This window comes from Chaetura pelagica, unplaced genomic scaffold, assembly GCF_000747805.2.
Source record: "Chaetura pelagica isolate M959 unplaced genomic scaffold, ChaPel_1.0 scaffold222, whole genome shotgun sequence".
In the NCBI taxonomy this organism is placed as follows: domain Eukaryota; kingdom Metazoa; phylum Chordata; class Aves; order Apodiformes; family Apodidae; genus Chaetura; species Chaetura pelagica.
The window spans coordinates 7,109,087-7,129,862 of NW_009952711.1; the positions used below are offsets into that span (position 1 = coordinate 7,109,087).

The following is a 20,776-nucleotide window of genomic DNA, read 5'->3' on the forward strand; positions in this document are numbered from 1 at the left end:
GGTGCGGGGCGAGGGTGGGAGGCCGGCGGTGCCGGCCCGCGGTGCCTGCCTGTGGGCCTCGGAGATGGGGCCGTGGGACAGCCGAGCTGAGGTCTTAGAGTGAAGTTCCCTTTTAGCGGCGTGGATGTGATGACGCTTCAAAACTTCAGTTGCAATAAAAAGCCTCCCGGTGTCCCAGGGTTCAGGCTTTCAATCCTTGCACTGCTAACCAAGCCCTGCCCTGGGTTTTCTGCTGTTCAGCATCTCCCGTGAGGTGCTGGGTGTTGCTTCACCGTGTTTCTTGGAAATGGATCCTGTCCTTCCAGGAAGCAGAGTGAGGTGGGGGCCCAGATTTTTGCACCTTGGTGCCATAGATTTCTTTTTACGCCCTATCGTTATGAGGAAGCTGAGCTTTTAGTATTTAAAGAAATACTTCTAGCTGTAGCTTTTCTTCATGGCAAAGGGCTGTTTGGATGACAGGTGTACTCACCTTTCATAGTGAAATGGAAGGTTCTATTGTAGGGTATTTGTTATAACACACTCACTTTTTGAGTGCCATGTTTTTAAATTGTCACCTGAGTTGCACTGATTGGTACAACCAGTGCTGCTGAGGTAATGGGAAGGCCCCAAGGCAAGTTGTATTCACCTCTGCAACCTCAACAAAGCCATTTAGATTAAAATGCAATCTGAATTAGAGCATATGTGGACAATGTGTATTTTACAAAATTACAGGGTAGAAGCCAAGTGCTTTTGCAGGGTGTGAGGGGAAAGAGAACAAGCAAATTATGGTACTCAAAACCAGTTAGCTCTTCTCAGCTACCTTAAATTGGATCCAAAACTTCTAAATATAATAGCTGTTCCAGTGCAGTCAAGAATCCAGTAAGTTCTCAATATCTGACCAAATTGAAATTCACAGTCAAATACAGTTTGATTTTGCAAAAAAAGAATCTTCTTTTATTTGAGTCTGTTAGATTTGATGCTTGCTAATAATGTATTAGCTTAAAAAATAAAGACTGATAGTGGCAAATAACCTTGCTAGGATTACACATCATTCTGCCTTTCAGATTGACTTGCACTTGTTCTGTTTGTAAGTAGAGTAATTGTACCAAGATGAATAATGTGCAACTCTGGGCAAATATGTTAATAAATTATCATATATTTTGTAGCCCTGAAATAATAATCTTTTTCTTTTCTGACAATAAACATTAGGCTTTCCTATGAGGAACTGAGGCACTTCCAGTGCTCACGTTCTCAATATTCTCAGTTCTGCTGGATCTTTTGATGAGTTGCAAAACATTTTAGAGTGTTAGCTGTCAGCATTCAGGACACATGTCGTGAATATTTGCCCAGCAAAAACCTATATATTTTGTAAAAATTACTTGTATTGATACATTTTGGTCTACTCTAGATTAAAAGCATCTGTATTCATGTCTCTTCTAGCTTGTTTTTTATAAAGTCTGGCATTGTTGGAATGGAGTGTTTTGAATGGATGAAGGTCCATTCCAAATTTGCAAATGTGGGTTATTCCAAGATAGAAATCTCTTTCTTGGAACATAGCTCAGCTTCTCACTGGATATGTAAAGCTGGAAAAGTATCCATAATTTGATATACATTAAAAATAAAATTAAATGTAATTTTAATTGGCTGTTGGCTTTTAACACCATCCACTACTAGAGTCAGTGCATGGACAACTGCACATTTTACAGTAACATGTGAACTTTAATGCCTAGATGATGTCTGTAGTTGCCGGGCCACTATTTTCTGCATGTGTTCAGTAAGTTTTAAAATGAGATATGTGGAACAGATTGCTGTAAGACAGTCACTGCCTCAAGAGATGGATGGTGTCACTACCCTAAGGTAGTTCTAAATAGTTTATTCATATCGGTGCAGAGTGGAGAGCTGTGTCTTTGTTTTCCAGATTATTCCAGATTATTCCCCTCTGTAGGCAAAGTAAACTAGGTACTTTTATGGCTTGATTGTTTTCAACTTCACTTTCTTTGCAACGTTAGGTCCGAGTCCTGGTGGATTTATGTAACAGCACAAAAGGGATATGCTTAACAGGTATGTTTCTTGCCTTCAGCACTGCACCTGCCTTATTTTCAAGAACACCACGTGGCAAAGTTTTCAAAGAACTTCAAGTCAATGGCTCTGTCAAAGAATTATGCTGTGTGCAAGATTTTGCCCGTTAACTGGGTTATTTATTTATAAAAAAGACAATAGGTGCTATTTTGGGACTTACCTATCCCTACTTATAAAAAATGCTGGAATTTAAGGAGCTGAGTTGATGTTACTTGGAGACATTTCTTATGTGATTTTTTTAAACATTCACTTGAGTGTTTAAAATACTAATTGCAGGTTAGTCTTGGTATTTTGGTGTATGTCCCCAGACTTCCAGGCTCATACAGGATGAACATACAGGGCATAGAAAATTCCTTCTATTGTAACTGCTCTGGAATAGTGGAACTTGGATGAGCAAAGTGTTTTTTTCCCCACCTTGAACCACAGTAACAGGACCTTGAGTTTTACACATTACTGGGGAGTGGCTGGGGCAAGAGGAGATGTGAGAAGGCTCTGTGATTTGGTGAAGAGAATGGCAGGTGGTAGCCAATTTAAGGGCTATGGTCCAGCTTTGAAATTTGTAACAGATTGAGTCGTGTGTTGGTTTTGGGAATGAGAAGAATAGAAATAAGCCGCCTCTTGTGATACAAAGAAAACACTTGTTGTGTGGTTTGTATTATCAGATGGCTGTAAAGGTCTGTTTGGTTCAGCGATTTCAGCATAAATGAGAATTACTGCAGTACACAGGGATGTTAGAGAATACTTCTGAAATTGTAGGTCAGTTCTGATTGTGACTGAGGCTGAACCACAGACAGCTTAAAAGCTTGTTTCTTTGTCTTCCAGACTTCTGAATTCATGCTACTTGGTGCCTTCTGCACCTTTTTTTGTTCTTGACACAATGCTTTTTTAATACTAGCTTGCTCTGCTCTAGACCTCTGTGGCATTTGCTACTTTTCAAGCATCTTTCTTATTTATCTTATTTTTATACAAGGATAATCAAGATCCTCAGTTTTTGAGATGAGTGAGTAATTGACCACACTAATGGACATAACATTTAGTGTGGAAAAAATGGCCATTTACTGGAAAACTGGCAGAAAGATGTTAACTGATGTTACTGCCTGTAATGATTAAAAGGGATAATTGCTGTAGTGGTACTGTGAAAAGGTTTTCACTTTGCTCATAATGCTTTCTAATTAATGCTGAAAATAGTCATCATTAGGGAAAAGTAGTAATTACTGTTATTTTCTGTTATAAAGAGTTTTGTTGAAATAAGCAATACTTTGTTGACTGGATAAAAATGTTCACAGAACTAACTTGGTTCTTTAATTGCAACCACCATCTTGCTTTGTATTCTTCTAACCCACTTTCCTGTTTGTTTGGGGTTTTTTGTGTTTGTTTTGGTTTTGTTGGGTTGTGGGTTTTTGGGTTTGTTTAGGGTTTTTTGTTTATTTTTAAAAATGTGTTGGTATCAGGTAAGATAGATCTTGTTATAGACACAGTTTCTGTTTTACTCTTGCCTGCTGTGCTTTTTAGCTCATTAAGGCCCTGTACTTGCACAAAGTCAGAAATTTTATTGTATTGTGTGTTGCTGAGTGACTGAAGCAAGGCCAATTTCTAACACTCCAACTAGGTTCTGTGGAGAGCTTAGTCCAGCCTGGAGAACAATTACCTGTGAAAAGCCTGGTGGTAGTTTAGGAGTGAAAAGACTTTTTTTTTTTTTTTTTTTTTTTTTTTTCCCCCCTATTTAAATAGCCTGAATCCTGAGCTGCAATGAAACATTAGTAAAACACAGAGGTGTAGCATGTATTTTTAGTGTGTATCTTCAACAGGATTTTTAACTGTGACATTCATCAGTGTTGTAAAGCTATTATGCTTGTACTATAACAGGAGCTTGTAGAACACTTATCTAAAGGAAATGTAATGACTGTTGGATGCCTTGCACCCCTGGCAGTGCCAAGGCACCCGACAGTGAGATTGCACTGTAGAGGTGGTTGTTTGTCAAACCTTTATCATGTGGAATTTGCAAAAGGCAAAACATATGTGTATATGTAATTCTTTTAAGGATAGTCTTTCAGTAAGTCAGAGCTTCTACTAATGCTTAAACAGTTATTTCTGATACAAAACAATTAAATTCATAGGTGTTCACTTCGAAATTTGAGGGGCTTTCCTCCTCATTTACTGTTCTGATCTAATGCTAATCAATTCAACGTGGATTTTATTTTTGTTTCCTTAAGATTATACTCACAATTTCTTCTTTCCTGTGTTCTTTTGCATGTCCTTGTTGTAGGTCCCCCAGGTCCCCCAGGTAAGACACTTTGACAATTGCGGTAACGTTTTGGGGTAATTTAAGGAGTTGCTGGTGCAAAATGTTTGAAATGTAGACATGTATCTTTTGTAGAACTACAAACTACAATTCCTTTGCTAATTACAATGAGGAAGGACTGAATGACTCCCTGCCTTTGTTGAGGTGAACTTGTGCCCCTTCTGAGAGGGAGGAGGTTTTAGGCATTACACTTTTCTAGTGGAAGGAATAGAATAGCTTCACATTTGCTATAATATTTTATGGAATTAATTTGGAGTGTTTAACTAGCATTTAGGGTAAGAGATGAGTATATATATAAATATAAACCCACGAGTAAACTGATACTATAATTTAACATTAGAAAGCTCTCTTTAGAAACTGTTGGTTACTGATTCCACCCTCCCACCTCTCGCATAAATTTCCCTTCTTCCTTATTTAGTTCTCTCTTTCTGCTCTCTCTCATGTGGTTGCTAGGCTATATGAATGCTTACTTGCTTTCTCCCATGCTCCTTTAGCTGTGGGTTTGCTTAGAATAATTCTATCAGAAAAGTATCATGTACTACTTGTTTGTGGGGGTTCAAAAAGCAGCTAGGAAGGAGTGATGTCTTCTGTACCAATCATGATTTGGAACTGCAGTGTTTTGGGCAAGTAGGTAAAATGCTTTTCTTGTGTTAGATTAGTTCAGCCAATATGATAAGCAACATTAAACTTTATGTGGCTTCTCAAAGATGTTACAGTCACTGCCAAACTCAGAAATAGGATGTGTCTCACTGTGATAGTCCCTGAAGTGGAATCCAAACAGCTGATCTGTGCTGGCCTTAATGCAAATTGTGTGCAGTATGAATTTCAGTCAGTTTTCTTATGCTGAGACTGGGGCAAAAACATGTCTTTGATTTCACAGTTCTTTTTTTGCTGTTATTGTGGAGTAGGTGTTTTTTGATTGTATTGTTTGGTTTGGTGGTGAGTGGGGTTTGTTTGTTTGGTTTTTTGGGGTAAGTTTTTTTTTAAGGAACACATTCTATCTGCATGGAGAACATAATGGTCAAATAGAGGAAATTGTATGTCTAAGGAATATATATATGCACACACATAAATATACTATATCTAAATATAATAGATTTAAGTATAACAGTGAAAATTCAGTTATGCCCTTTGGTTTGTTTAGGACCTCCTGGACTTGATGGACTGCCTGGCTACAATGGATCAGATGGAGTCCCAGGTATACCAGGACAAAAGGGAGATCCAGGAGTAAATGGAAAAAGAGGAAAAACAGGTTTGTGTGTTGGGGGTTTTTTTGTGTGTGGTGTTTGTTTTTTTTAAATTCTTGTTTGTTTGCTTTGCGTTTTTTGTGGGTTTTTTTGGTGGTTAAAAAAAATATATTTCTTATGGTTATATTCAGGTCTTACTGTCATAATTTACACCTTTGTACACGGGGAAAGGTTTCAATGTTTACAAAGAAGTTGCACGTTACAGAATCCTGTAGCATTCATTGTTTTACACAAAGCTTTGGTAGATTACTTCAGACTTACTCCACAGTCAGGAAGATGGTACAAAGCACTATAGAATTAAAGCTGTTGAGTGCACCCTGTTGAATCTCAGTGCTGAACTTGCTAGTAAATCCTGTTATTGCCAGGAGGGTCCCATTCCCTTAACCTGCTGACATAAGGGCCCTTTGACTTGAGAGATCTTAAAAAAAAGAAAGCCAGTTTGAGGGTGGAAGTTGTTCTATGTTAAACCAGTTTTGGTTCTAGATTCATAAAAACTGTTGCAGGAGCAATTTATTTCCATATTTTTCTTCCTTTCTCTATTGTCCATTGAGGCTGAAAACTCTTGGAGCAGGTTGGTTTTTGTTTGGTTTTTTTTCGTGATCGACTTTGTAATGCAGGAGTGAATATGGTTTGTATTAAAAAATAAAATAAAATATATATATGTATATTGATTGATGCTTCCTACTGGAACAGTATTCTTGGTACTGAAGTGCTTTTTACTTTTAGGTATGCCAGGGCCTAAAGGTGATCAAGGAGAGAAAGGAGAACCTGGAGAAATGGGTTCACCTGGTAAGGACGGAATGCCAGGAGGAAAAGGTTCAAGAGGAGCAAAGGGTGAAAAAGGGGATGCAAACAATGATGTGGTATTAGAAGGTAGGAAGAAGTGCTTTTAGGATCTCTCTTGTACTTGACAGACAAAAACATACTCTGCTTCTGAAGCATTAATGTGATGCAAGAACAGGACCAACGAGCATAACCATGTTACCCACAGTGAAGTTTTCGAGTATTGCTCTGCCCAGGTTATGTTCTCTTTTTAATGCAAGTCTTCACATAAACCTTTCTTCCTGGGCTTTGGGTTGAGGTTTACTTGAGTTCCACCCTTTCCAATGCACTGCCAGACAGGTGACCACCTCCTGCTGTCTTGTGGTGTAGTTTTATTTTTCTACTAGAAAATGAGGGGCAGATTTCCACTCAGGAATACATGAAGCAGCCAGAAATATAAGCTCTGTAAAATGACATCACTGTAGCCTCTGAAGTTGAAGTCTTAGAATTACAGTAAGTAAAAGGCAACAGTGCTTTGTAACTCTTTACTGTGCCTATAATCAAGACAGAAAAATTGCATGTTGGAGTGGGAATAACTTCCAAGAGGTTAAGAGGGACACTGAGACTCTGCAGAATTGCAGCTTTTGAAGTTCTATATGGTTCACCTTCTAACCAAGAGCATCCCATTGAGTTTATTATGCCAGATTTCTGCACGCAGAAACCTCTTAAGAAAAGAGGCTGTTCTAGAGATCTCCCAAAGTCCATCATATGGACACATACAGTTCTCTGCTGGTTGCCTACAGGGTCCATGACGTTGTTCTTTGCTTTGTACATAGGTGCAAAAGGGGAACCTGGGCCACCAGGCCCCCCTGGACCACCTGGACCTCCAGGACCTCCAGGAAAACGTAAAGGTAAAGGTAAAGCACAACCTCAGGAGAACATATACAGCAGCAAATGCACAGGTTAGTTCCTTCCAGTGTTGCTTTTTAGTATTATAAACAGGTTGAAGATTAAATCCATGGCTCCAAGTCTCACAGAACAGTATGCATGTGTTTGTTTAATTTTCTTGGCATCAGTAAAATTGCACAAAAGGGTTGTAGTAATAATCTCCAGAGGTCCCTTCTAACCCCTACCATTCTGTGATTTTTGTATCCCGAAAGACAAGTGGACCATGAGACCCTTTTATTTCCTTTACTGTAGCTGTGTTGGTGAGATTTACAGCTAATTCTAACATTTTTAAAGGAAAAATTAAAATCAAGGTAAATGCTCTTCATACTGTGGTTGCATATTGCACAGCAGATACTGCTAGGGCCAAAATGGGAGTATCCAGACTACCAGGTCATAGATCATGTGCTCAAGTGTAGCAGCTGCTACATTTTTTTTCTTTTTCTTTTTAAAGTCACTGATTAGAGTGCTGACATGATTAAGAGTCTGCCATGAGATATCTCTGGTATGATTCTCGGGTGTGCTGGATACCAGTAAATCCTCATGGATTGAACCTGATATTGTAAAAAACTCATGTCAGTGTTTCATGTCACAACTTCTACTCATGTTTTAGAAGATCTTTTTCTCAAATAGATTAACATTGTGCCTCAGCTAAAGTCCAGGTGTGTGTGCATGTGCCCAGGTGTAGTTTTTAATGAATCCTCTGCTGTGTGGTAGCATCCCAAGTTGGCATATATTGCCTCCTTCTGCAGGTGCCTGGTTGGAAGTTACTCTGCTATCTGGACAAGTGTACTTTGTGAATGTAGTGACAGATACACTACTGAGCATGCTTTTCCATGCCTGAAGTTTATAAGGATGTAAATATATTAATAATAGCTAAATACTTTGTAGAAGGAAGTCTTGGTGTCAATGTGATTTTAATATTCTAAAACTTTACCACAGTAACCACATTTCTTATTGTATTTTTACAAATGTTCATATTTATCATAGAAAAATGTCATTTTAAACAGAATTTATCTGAGAGGCTTTAATTCTTTTTGCATGTTGGAGTGGGAATAGCTTCCAAGAGGTTAAGAGGGACACTGAGACTCTGCAGAATTACTTGCAGCTTTTGTAATCAACTTCATTTTCAAGAACATTGGAAATGAAAAGTAATCTCTGTGATCTTTGGTCTCTCTAATGCTCTAAACAATTCTGTTTTGAACGAGAAGTCTTAAATGAGGGCTTGATTTTTCTAATGTGTTTTGGTGTTAGTGCAGGCACATGGGAGGGGGTGGGGAATGGGCAGAGTTGGGAAGGCTGGTGCTTGGAAATCAAGGATGTTCTTACTCATTTTGTGGAAATCAGCAGCCACTGTTTTAAAAGTATTTCAAGATGTATGTCTGAAGCTGCTGTATTTCTGAAAATTTTGGCTTAAAATGTTATCAGATGTTCCTGAAAAATCTCTCTCAAAAAAATTTCCAGTTTTTGGGAGGAGGAGGGACCTTTTTTTTTCTTGGCCAGTGCAGAATTAGCAGCAGAGGAGCTGTTGGTTTGGATTCTCAGGAACACGTGTTCTACACGTATTGTGATAACTGGAAAATTTTGGTTCAAGGTATTAGCTGATTATGGACAGCAAAGAGAAGCTGATGCAAGAACAGCACTGCACTTTTAGCTTACTCTGCAGAATGGAAGCAAAGTTTTGCTTCTGGATCTACAGACTGGATCTGGTTGTCCTTGTCCTGGGTGGAATTGCATTCAAAATGATTGTGGCTTTCAGTGGCTGTTGCTACCTCTACAGTTCTGGGATGAATTTTCCTCCCAGCTGTGATGCCTGTTTTCAGGGAGGTCAGAGTGGCTGTCTGAAAGAACAGCATGGGATGTCTCAGTTACTACTCTTTTACATTTCTGGAAAAGGAGAGTTATCTGTGACAGTGTTTGGTAAAGTGAGGTTTCTTTTGTAAGTGAGAATGTAGTTTCTTGATAGACAAACCACAAGAACTTTGTGAAGTTATTAAGTGTGAAACAAGCAGAGCAATTTGTATGTATCTGTGTTAATAGGGACATATATTTTTATGTCACCATCATTCTGCGTAGTTCACTGAGATTAAAAATCTTTTAAAAAATTATCATTATACATGCTGTTAACTAGTGAATGTTTAAGACTGGGTGGAACATAGATCAATTATTTCGACCCCTTATTTTTAATATAGCATGTAATTGTAGTAGCATGCAAGAACTTCATTCAGGAGACTCTGTGTACCAGAACAGAGCCCCGAGAGACTCCTTATAATGGAAGGTAGGAGCAGAAATCTCATCCTGTTTGAAATTCAGAAATGCAGGAACTGTTGGACAAGATAGAATCAGATCATTTACTCAGGTGGCTTCTTTACAAGTGTTGAAACAGACTGAAGAGCTTTGGAGGAGAAGCTGATGGATTTCTGATGGATTTTAAATCCCAGTGTGCAAATGGGAGTTATTTAAATATAACTCTGCAAAGAGGAGGTCTTCCTTAGTGAATTTTTATGGTTTATGAATGAGTAGGCTGAGAGATCTTACTACCAACATTCAAAGAATAAAACAGCTTTTGTAATTAAGTATTCATATGCCTTTGAAGAAAAGAGAAAATACATGCTGATTTGCAACTGCAATTAAATTATTACATAAGTATACATGAAAGGTGTCTTTAAATTAAATTTTGAATTAGGTAAAACTTCATTTCTTTTAGAGAAGAATTAGTTGGAGGTCAGATGTACTTGTTCTCAAAGGTACCATGAGCTAATTCTAAAAGAAACAAAACATCCCTGCCTTGCTCCATCCTCCCCACCCTCCCCAGAGAGAATTATTAGTTTTAATGTCTTGTAAAATCCATTAACTCTGTTTTATTATAGTAATCAGTAGGATATTTATCTTTTTTTTGATGGAAAGAGAGCAGGGAAATTTTCATATAAGTTTCTGAAACCTGTCTTTTTTTAAAGTTAGTTGCTTTCTGGTTTGTGCAGCTTAAAGTCCTCAGAGGGTATTGCAAATACTTTCAAATGCAAATAGTGCACTGAGCTTCATTGCAGACACTGACCTGCTGCTTGATTATTCTCTAGTCTTAGATAAACTCCTGTATAGGGAACTGCTCACTCAGTTGACTGTATGTTTTAGTGTCAGCCTAAGAAAATTGTGCATTGCACCTTCACGTTTCTGCCGAGTGTGTTCCTTTTTAGATATATTTATAATATTTTGAGATAAGCTGGAAAGGGATCTAGAGGGATTGGTCAGTTGTAGCTACAGGCATTCACCTTCCCATGGTTGGATTGACTGTGCCTTATTTTGGAGATAGGCTGTGATGACTTACAAACTTTGAGTGTTGTATCACCAGATGTCTTAGGTAAATGGGTGGGAGAAATACGTGTTGTTCTTGCCCTGTGATGGACTAGTTTCCTTCTGCATGAACAAAGAGAGGATAAAACTTAAAGGAGAAAATGACAATGCAGTATAATCTGTCCTTTCTTGTCTGAGTGTCACACTACACTTTCAGTATTACTTTAATATTTTTACTGTCTTCTGATTCAAACTTCAACACAGCCCTGTAAATCCCAGGAAAGCAGTAACAAAAATGTGTGTCCAAAAGGATTTGCAGTTTGCATGTTAAGCCTTGTGAAATGTGTGAGGAGATGCGAGGTTCAGAATAGCATTAGAAAACAAGGCTAAAATGAAATCAGGGTATCTTCAGCTAAGAGCTGAGAACTGTTCCCTGTGGTTAGACCTTCTAAGCAGACTGAAGCTTGTGTTTTAAAGACACAAGAGGTATCTGGGCTTATAGAAAGGCCCATAAATAATTTCATTAAGGAATTTTTTTAACAGTAAACACAAAGAAAACATGACCAGATACTCTTTAAATAGTTGAGGGGTGGGAGGAAAATGTTTCTAGGTGTTTGTTTCTAATGCAAATAATTTCTCTATGAGTAAGGAATATGGTGTGTAACATCCCTTAGTCTTCATATTGCTTCTTTAATCGGCTGGGTGACAGACCTGCATTCTTGACCATTATGTGCTGTGTGTGTTTAGTACATTCTTACTGTCTTGGGCATTAACAGGACAAGCAACACTCACAGCGCTGTTTACAGAACACATCACCCCTGCTGGTGGGTGTAGATTTGAGCATGAGACTTGTGTTTAGCCATCATTCATTCCCAAGAAATCATGTTTGGTGTTGCTGCTAACTCAGCCAGCTGCCAGCTACCTCAGTTGTCTAAGGAAAGGGGCAACTCTAAGAAATTAAATATGCTGAGCAAAATTGGTTACTTCTCAAAGCTGTCAGCCTGACAACTTTAAGGAAACAAACTAGCCCAAACACTTCATTCCCTTGGCAGAAGTGAGAGCAGGTCTTTTTTTGTCTCATTTTTTGACCAGACCAACCTAACCTTTTTTCCCAGATTAAACAAAATCCTAGTTGTCATGCTGTTATTGTAGCAGAGTCACTGATGTGCACACATCACTCACATCCAATACAAAGAAAATAACATGTTTTACCCTTTCTCTCTCACTTTAGGGGAGACCTGTGCTGTACCGAATGATGATACCCAGGCTGGAAAAGCTGAAGACAGAACCCCTGGTCCTTCAAAAAAACCTGGTAACCTGCTACGTAGTGTGACTACCTGTTACTTACTGTTTTAATGTCACAGACAATGGACGTGTGCTTTTTCTCTACTAGAATGTGTCATAACCTCTGTAGGAAGCCCTGTACACTTTGTCACTGTACAGCAAACATTTGGAACTTGGATGAGGGAACCTGCAAATATAAGTGATGAAAGGATTTGGCTCACCCTGCATTTTTCAGGTACAGCAGCAGCAGTTACTGATCAAAAATAAGCTGTTTTACTAACATTGCTCTCTTAATTCCATCAGCCTAAACTAATCTTTCTAATCAGGAACGATGGCTTTTTACCCACATCTTTTTTGGAATATTTTCTGTATTACCTGTATAATACTTGACTATACATGTTTTATAGGCATTTGTAGTATCTTTAGACATTTTCAGAGTCAAAATCAGATTTTAAAAACAGATTATTTTATTGTTTGTTTATTTGTTTAAACCAATCCAAGTTTAAATTCCTGTTGTTCATGCCTTTTTGTTCTTCAAGCAGTTTTCTGTGGCTTCACTTCCCTAAATTGTAGCTAGGAGTGTTGCCTTTACATGTAGCTAGGCATGAAAACAAATCTGATGCTGCATCAACTACATTTAATGCAGGAAATTTTCCAGGACCTAAGTGGGAAAAGGAAGTATCTTCTGTATATTGACCAACTGGTTTTGGAATTATGGCCCATCAGGTCAGTGGGAAGCAGGCCTGTGAACACCTCTATGCTTTTTTGGTGTTTGTCTCTGGATTATTTTATCACATTCCAGCAAAATGAATCACTGATGAAATCACTAACACAATTGTTATCTGTCTGGTATTTGAGATTGACTGGCAGTACAGACTGAATTTTAGGGTAGAGATTTCAAAACTAAGTGAACCAAATGATGTTCCTTTTTTTCACATTTTCCCCTTCATTTAGGAAACTCCATAAAAGAATACGGGAACTCCAATGCCTTGCTGAATGACACCTACAGGATCATTAATATCACAGGATTCTTTTATGGATGTGGTCATGCAGTACAAAACAATCACCTGTACTATCAAAAAGGTGGAACCAATGTCATTCTAAGGTAAGTCAAACACAGCTGGCTTTTGGAAAGTGGAGTTGTGGAAAGCAGGAGCAATGGGTTTGAGTGACAAGAGGTGCACCTCAGAGAAGATCACTGCTTTCTTTGTAGTTTTATGTTTCCTTCTGGTCTTATCTAGACCTGCCTGTTTCTTGAAATTGGATTCTTTGCTGTGCTCAGAATTGCAAGAAAGAAATGGGAACTCACTAAGGAATTTGGGGGTCAGAAAGAAGTATTTGATTTAGAAAAATAAGCTGTGCAACTACTTGCATCAGAGTAGGTATCAGTTCAGCTGTAATTCTGGGGGGACACAGATGGGTGGTTATATGGTTGCAGCCCACTCGTGGAACCTGGCTTTCCAGAGCTCCTGGTTGGGTTGATGCACAGGCTGTGCTCTGGGATAGCCCAGCTCTCAGCTGGGAGAGATGGGGTTAATGCTGCTCCTGCAGAGGAATGCACTGAGGCACCAGCTGAGGACATGGCGACCTGGTGATCTGCACATTCCTTAGTGAAGGAGCGGCTCCACGGTTTGATTGGCTCATAATAAGAAGTTCCTACAAGTCTCGCAGTATATCTCCCTGGATTGGAACTGGGAATTACATCTCTTTCTTCAGTTTCTACTGAGCATAAAGACAATACAAATAAAACCCAAATCTCATCTTGTGGGAAGAGCCAAAGAAACAGTCCAAGGACAAATGAAAGATAGCATCTGCTTTCAAGTTCTCTTACATGACTCTGATGTTCAAGCCAAGAACATTGCTATACTTTGATGTCTCTTCCCAAGCAGGTGTGAGTGCTTCCTATATTCATTTGGATGCCAAAGAATGTGAGCAAGCTGCTTGGATTCTATAATATTCGTTCTGCCAAAGACATGCCTGCTTTTTGGCAACCTCCTTTAAACATCTTAAGGACTTTTTGTTTATACATCTGTAAAAGACCATCTCTTTCTAAGCAATGTACAGTGATAGGACAGAGGTTCTTCACCTTTGCTTTGGTACTGTTAACTGGGAGATGCCTTCACTTACACATGAACACAAACTATTTGTGGAATCTTCAAACCCTCTCTAAGAAGCTGCTGAGAGATGGCTTTTTCTGTTGTTACTCACTAAGATTAGTTACCTCCAGCACAGACAGGATGAGGTACTATGAAGTCTGTGACAGTGAAGTCCTTGATTCTGGGCAGCAGAAAAACTTCTGGGAGTTTTTGTATTGATTTAATGGGAAAAGCAGGTATCTTGTAATTTACCCTAAGGTGTCAGAAAATTAAGGAATTTATGAACCATTTGGAGTTCCAGACTAGCCTGTCCTTGACTGGGGCAGTGGAAGAGAACCTCAGGAACAAAACCTCACTTTTCTTCTCCCTTTAGGAGGAAAAGGCAGGATGTTCTGTGTTGCAGATCTTGCACATTTCTAATTAATCTTGATATGCTTTTTATCTTGTTGGCTCTTCATAGAAAAAAAAAAATCCTGAAGAAAATTGCATTTCTATAGGACTGTTCATGCTAAGGGCTGTCTTTCTAGCCCTTGCCCTTGAGTGAGTTCATTTGCAAATGTGAAGGAACTAACAAGATGAACTGGGTTGACACAAATTACTCAGACATCTTCTCCAGCCTTGAAGTGTTGTTTATATTGCACGTACATGCTACTGGAATATGGACTTGCTGCAGCTATGAGTTTTACAAAAGCTGAGGGGAATCATCTCATTATCCATTCTTGCCTTTCCTTACCATGATTTTTCCAGCATATGCTGTCAACACCTCTTGCACAGAAAAGTTATTCTTCTAGTGTAAGTTCTTGGCTCTAAACTGACCCTGTCATTAACCTTATTTTTTCAGATCACTTTTGTAATTGTGGCAGATTCCTGTATTGAGTGATGTTTTTCCTCTATTTGAAGGCTGGAGCTCTACAGTCAGGTAGCAGTCAGTGAAATGTGCTTCATGACAGAAGGCTTTACTGAGGAGGGCAAAGCATCTGTGCTCTGCCCTTTATTGAAGCACTGCCTTCTTCATTGATCAAATGCTAACTGCAGATGTATCTGGATAGCAGCTGATTGTCCTCTTCAGCTACTAGAGGAGCTCAATTTACCTGCTTAATGCTGCTGTCCTCAGACTATCATCCCATTAAGGAATTTTAAGGACTAGAAACAATTTTATTCATTGGAGATGACACATAGGTTGTCCTGCTGGAGGCCAGCATGAGGTCAGAATTTTGGCTCTGGAAACTAGAATTTTTATTCCTTTGATTATTATTTGAGCAGGTCACTTCTTTATCTGAATTGTTTTCAGAAGAGGAACTCTAAGACTAGGTGAACCTGCCCAAAATTCATGCTGGTTTGGTCAATTACAGTTTCTCCCTTAAGTTCCTGCCTAGTAGAAAGGAAACTTCTGTACAGAGTTTTGTTTTGCAAGTTTTAGGCCTTCACCTGGTATCTAATTCTTTTTCATATCTATTCCTTTTAGCTGCTTCTTTCATCCTAGTGATAATAAAGCTCATAGACTAAATAAAGTGAAACTTTCCAAAGCAAGTTCATGCTCTTGTGCACCTTTGAGATTGGTTATTACTCTGGAATTTTCTCCTAGTGTTTTGGAAGGTGCTTTGAGTGGAGTACTTCATCTTAAAAGATATCAGAGTAGTCCTCAAACTCAAGTATTTTCAACAATGCTTCTATCAGTGTTAATGCACTCTGAATTGATTCACCCAACCAGTGTGTAAAAAAAAAAAAAAAAAAAAAAAAAAAAAAAAAAAAAAAAAAAAAAAAAAAAAAAAAAAAAAGACTTTTTAACACAACATCCTAATCCTTTCTCTCATTTCAGATTTGGGCTTGACACAGCATCATTGGGCACACTGCTCATTGAAAATGCCTTATATCATGGTCGTAACTACCTCTTTTCTAACTCAAAGACATATTTCAACATAGCAGTGGATGAGAAGGGTCTTTGGATCATTTATGCCTCGAGCACTGATGAAAATATAATAGTAGCACATATTGATGAGGAAAGCTTTTCAGTCACCCGGCATATCAACACCACCTATCCCAAGTCCAAGGCTGGTAATGCATTCATAGCATGTGGCATCATGTATGTTACTGATACCAAGGACATGACAGTAAGTTTTGCTTTTGATTTATTGAAAGAGAAGCAGGTTGATGCAAGGTTTGAGTTACGGTCTTCACAGTCCGTTCTTGCTATGCTTTCATACAGTCTTAGAGATAAGAATTTGTATACTTGGGAGAACGGGAGCTTAATGATATACCCTGTACATTTTGGCAGATGAATATATTTTAAAGTGTTATGTTTGGGAGCCATGTTTGACTACAAAGAGTATTTAAAGCTGTATGATACACTCATGGGAGTCTCTTCACTCAGTATAACTTTCTGTTCAGTGCTGGTGGTTTGTGAGTGTGCATAAAGGGAGACAGGGGCCTTTGCATCAAAACACTTCCATTATAAACACCAGTCTTGTCTTTTAAAAAACTGAGCTGTTCAGCATTGCAGCTGGCAAGCAGCACAGCCTTGCTTTTGTTTCCCCCCTATTGTTCAGCTGATCATTAGATCTAATGTACATTGATTATTCCATGGTCACGTGCTCAGCAGTCTATTTATAACTTTCAGTTGCAATCATCTTATCTGCAATCATTTCCTAGTTAGTCATTATGGTCTAGTAGAAATGTCTAAATAATGAACCTTTGTATACAAATACCTTTGTCAGTTTCACTTACTACTTTCCACTGATTCTGTGAACATTTTTTTTTTGCAAACGTGTACAACTGTTAAAAAAAAAATGGAGATGGAAATAGCTGTTTAAATAGAAAAAAAGCAGGAAGTTTCAAATTTGCCAAGTTCAGTGAACTGTTACATAATCAAAAGCAAAACCTAGCCTAAGTACAAGGAAAAAGAAAATAATAGTGTTATTAAATTTTATATATATATGAAATTATATTTAGTAAATGGACCATGGGAAGAAAAGTAATGAGGTATAAAACTGTAGGTGTAAAAATTATTATTAAAATTCCCTTTTTAACAGTGTTTGAATTGCTTGTGTTGCTACTGACTCTTCCTTGCCCCTCACTGCCATGTAAACTATATCACTACAACTTGCATATAACTATACTTAATTAAAGTGTATTTCTAAAAAAAATTCCCCACTTTCATCCATAGATATGAAAACATAAATAGTATATTTTTTTGCTGTTCTTAGAAAAAGAAAATATCTGCAGTAAGAATGCCTGTGTTCTCTACAGTGCTTAGTGACTAAATTTCCTGTTGTTCTTAATTCAGAGGTTGCCCACTCACATTTGAATTTTTGAGAGCTAAATGTAAGAAATAATGATAACTCTTTGAATTTAGTTTTGGTCTGGTATTTCAGATTTCTAAATTTAACATTGAAACATGAATCCCCACGGTTGCTTTGTGTCTCTGTATTCAAAATCTCGCTCTTAAAAATACCCCTACCTGAATTTCTGAGCTGTCTGTGAATACTGGTAAAGTTGACAAAGTTCATCCAACTATTTAGAAGCAAATACCACATAAATCCTAAACTGCACTGACCTGTTGAACACCTGGTGTGCCATCCAGGCATTGTCAAAGGGATTAATGGATTTGGGAATATCTATGTGTCTTCTCAGCATATTGCAGGTTTCACTAAGGCCAGGATTCAGGCCTTGCATGCTAAGGAGAGAGACACAAAAGGAAACAAAGAAGCATAATTAATACTTTGAGCTAATATATACATCAAAACTCACATACCAATAATTCTCTGTATACCTACAAAGAGTGCAAAACTTCACAGTCCAGAGCTAGAGTTGTGTACGTGGGCTTCTTGTGACTTCTGTGGGATGTGGTGTGCTGGTTTGGTTTGGTTTTTTTTGCTGGTAGGTTTTTTTTGTGTGTTTTTTTTTTGTTTGTTTGTTTTGTTTGGTGGTGTTTTTCACATATTGAATTATGATACTAATGAAGCAATTTTGGCTTTAAAAAACCCAAAAGCTTAGCAATGGACTTGGGCAAGTACAGTTCAAGCCAGATGTGACTGTTTCTAGATAATGTGCCTATCTTAAATCACATTCCACTTCTGAATGTCAGTGTTGAACCACTCAGATCAGCCTCTTGCAGAAGAAGGGCCTGCAAATTCTGCCTCTTCGCCCAGTGACAGAACTGGGCTGTGTTTCCTGCAGCTGCCTCTGTTGGCAAGGAAGAACTAAATGCTGTTAACCTCATGTTTTTCTAGGACAGCTGAAAATAAAATGCAAACAGCTAATGCTTTTTATTTCAGTATAGTCAGAGGTCAAGTTAAAGTGAGCTCAGGGAGGATCCAGTCAATCCACTGGAGGTTTAGTTAAAGCTATTTAAATATAAGGCAAGGTTCTGGAATGGACTGTTCCGTGAAATAAAAGTAATTTATTTAACTTACAAAGGAAAAATTAAAGAATGACATTTACTTTTCTTTCTTTTCATACTTCCCATACTTCACAGCCTGCATTTTAAAATCACCTTTGGTGAAAGGTGCTTTTTATTTCAGTATATTTTACAATACAGCACAGACATCAAAATTTTCATTGGAGGAATGAGACAGTTTGTTAACATTTAAATATGCAGACATCTGTTCCAGTCTCTTATGGACATGTTTTGTGTTTACAACATAAAAATACATCTGACAACAGTAGCTAGTTATATTACAAGCAAACAATATTGAACTCTGCATAGTTTATACAATATACCGTGGTAACAATTTAATTACCAGTTTTATCTACTATTTACTAGCTGGCCACATAAAGCCTGACATTCATCTGAAATGTGGCACTGTACGTTCCATTGGTATCCTCTTAACAGCTTCATTTAATGAAATATTTTCTGGACAAACAAATATCAAAACTAAAAGCTGACTAGAATCATGGATGTCTTCACTACAAACATTAAGTGCTTACAATACATTCCTAAAGTAAAGGCAGGTGTCCAATAGAAAACATAGCTGTCCCAAAGAAAGGAAAATAGTGTGCAAATTAAAAAAAAACCAAACAACACATTGCATTTAAAAATGTGTTGATGTGCAAGGTTCAGTATCAACTATGTATTAATACTAAGTGGAGAAAAAAAATCTCAGCATAAAATGATACGTCTCACAGTACGTTCTTGATTGCACATTTCCACGGCATTTGCATCCATTACATTTTCTTGCAAAAATCAAATACACTGAGTACCCTTAATTAAAACTAAACTATTTTACAATGAGAAGTCGTACACATGCTTCAATTAGTGGGAAGAAATGGATTAAAAATAATCAGAATCACATCAGAAATGCTTGCTGACTTGTAGAACCACAGTGCTTGTTAAGGAACTGACAGTTGTCAGAATCTTTACAATGTACTTACTAAATGCAGCTTGTGGGTTACTGAGCAATAGCCCAGCCAAGGAATGACTCTACTGGGTTGAACTCTTTGCTTTTACACTACAGTACATGCATTTCCACCCCAGTGATCCTTATGGGCATACTCAAAATATACCTGTTGTAAAGGGGTTTATTTTTCCCCATAATACTTAATGCTGCAGCAACTGCTTTGAAAGGAAACAGACTTCTCTTTCCATGGTGCATACCACCATTTTATCTACTTAAAGGGACATTATATAAAACCAGGATTAGCTCACTTAGTGCTACAGAATGTCAAAAATGCCTGAAGGTACATTGAAAGCATTGGGAAGAACCCTCATTTTCAGCGTGCCATCTGCTCCACAGGAGAAGATACGATTGCCTTGCACTGTTTCAATCTGGGTGACACCAGCACCAATATTTCTGAAAATGGACTGCTTAGCATGTTCATTTTTAAATGAATGAATTAAATTATAGCCAGTCAGTCTCCACACCTGTGAAGGGCAAATGAGAAAAAGAGATTACAATTAGGATTTGTATTTTTTTCCCCTACTGTTTCAGATTTCTGGCTGTTCCAAACCCTATTCAGCAAAGAAAAAGGATATTTTTTCTTGTCTATTAACAATTACAACAATTCCAAGAGTCTTGAGAGGCTCCTGATGAAGCAAGACAGTGTAAGACTACCTCAGTGTGGACCACTTGGTTCCTTGCCAGGCTGAAGCTGCCTGGTATTACCTGCTCAGTTGTGCTTATGGCAGCTTCCCCCCATGGAAGCTGCAGAAATGGACAGGTTGGATTTTTTTTTACCCAAGATGACTCCTGCCAGCTTTCCAGGAGCTGGAAGTGCTTTTCTGCCAGGGACTGCTGCAGAGTAAGCAGCATAATGAATAAGCCTGCACAGCTGTCTCAGCTATCTGGCAAGTTGCAGAAGCTCTCCTCAAGACTAGGCCACAAAGTGTGCAGCAGCACAGAAAGCACCCATTAAACAGTGTGCAGTGCAGCTAGAAGGAAAAAACCCTGTATTTTCCTTGTCTTTACCATGCTCTTTTATCTCCTTCTTTTACTGCTCAGGAAATACATCCTTTAAAACAGGGACTGCATTTCTGTTTTGTGGGGATTTTTTGTTTGTTTCTTGCTGCTGTGACATCCATAGCAGCTGTCTGGGGCTACAGCAGCAAGAAAACAGAACTCGGTGTTAGAGAAATTTTACATGATGTTGAAGTTACTGAGCATCCCTTATATTATAAAGAGAAATATCCAAAGGCAAAACCAGAGCATTTTTAAGAGGAAAAATAAAACGAAGGTTTCAGAATCATGCACTTTGCTTTATGCACTTTGCTTAAAAGTCAGTCCCACAACTTTAAAAATACTGTTTAATCTTCTTCAGTGAGGAACAAAACCTACTTGCTTTAGAAGGATATTAGT

The 20,776-nt window shown here is 38.2% G+C and overlaps 2 protein-coding genes across 2 annotated transcripts in view; one reads left to right on the top strand and one right to left on the bottom strand.

The window, feature by feature from the left end:
• Positions 1-64: 64 nt before the first annotated feature.
• On the top strand, positions 65-16,276 carry GLDN (gliomedin). The gene is made up of 10 exons (XM_009994549.1): positions 65-91; positions 1,989-2,040; positions 4,325-4,342; positions 5,505-5,612; positions 6,334-6,480; positions 7,206-7,331; positions 11,837-11,917; positions 11,999-12,124; positions 12,844-12,994; positions 15,805-16,276. Exons 1-10 carry the CDS (start codon positions 65-67, stop codon positions 16,262-16,264), a joined length of 1,296 nt encoding a protein of 431 aa, XP_009992851.1. The 3' UTR covers positions 16,265-16,276.
• Positions 16,277-19,117: 2,841 nt separating this feature from the next.
• DMXL2 (Dmx-like 2) overlaps positions 19,118-20,776 on the bottom strand; it is a 42,373-nt gene continuing 40,714 nt past the window's right edge. Inside the window, exon 43 of the mRNA XM_009994443.1 lies at positions 19,118-19,845. Coding sequence (XP_009992745.1) covers positions 19,636-19,845 — 210 coding nt within the window. The 3' untranslated portion in view covers positions 19,118-19,635. The remainder of the gene's footprint in view (positions 19,846-20,776) is intronic.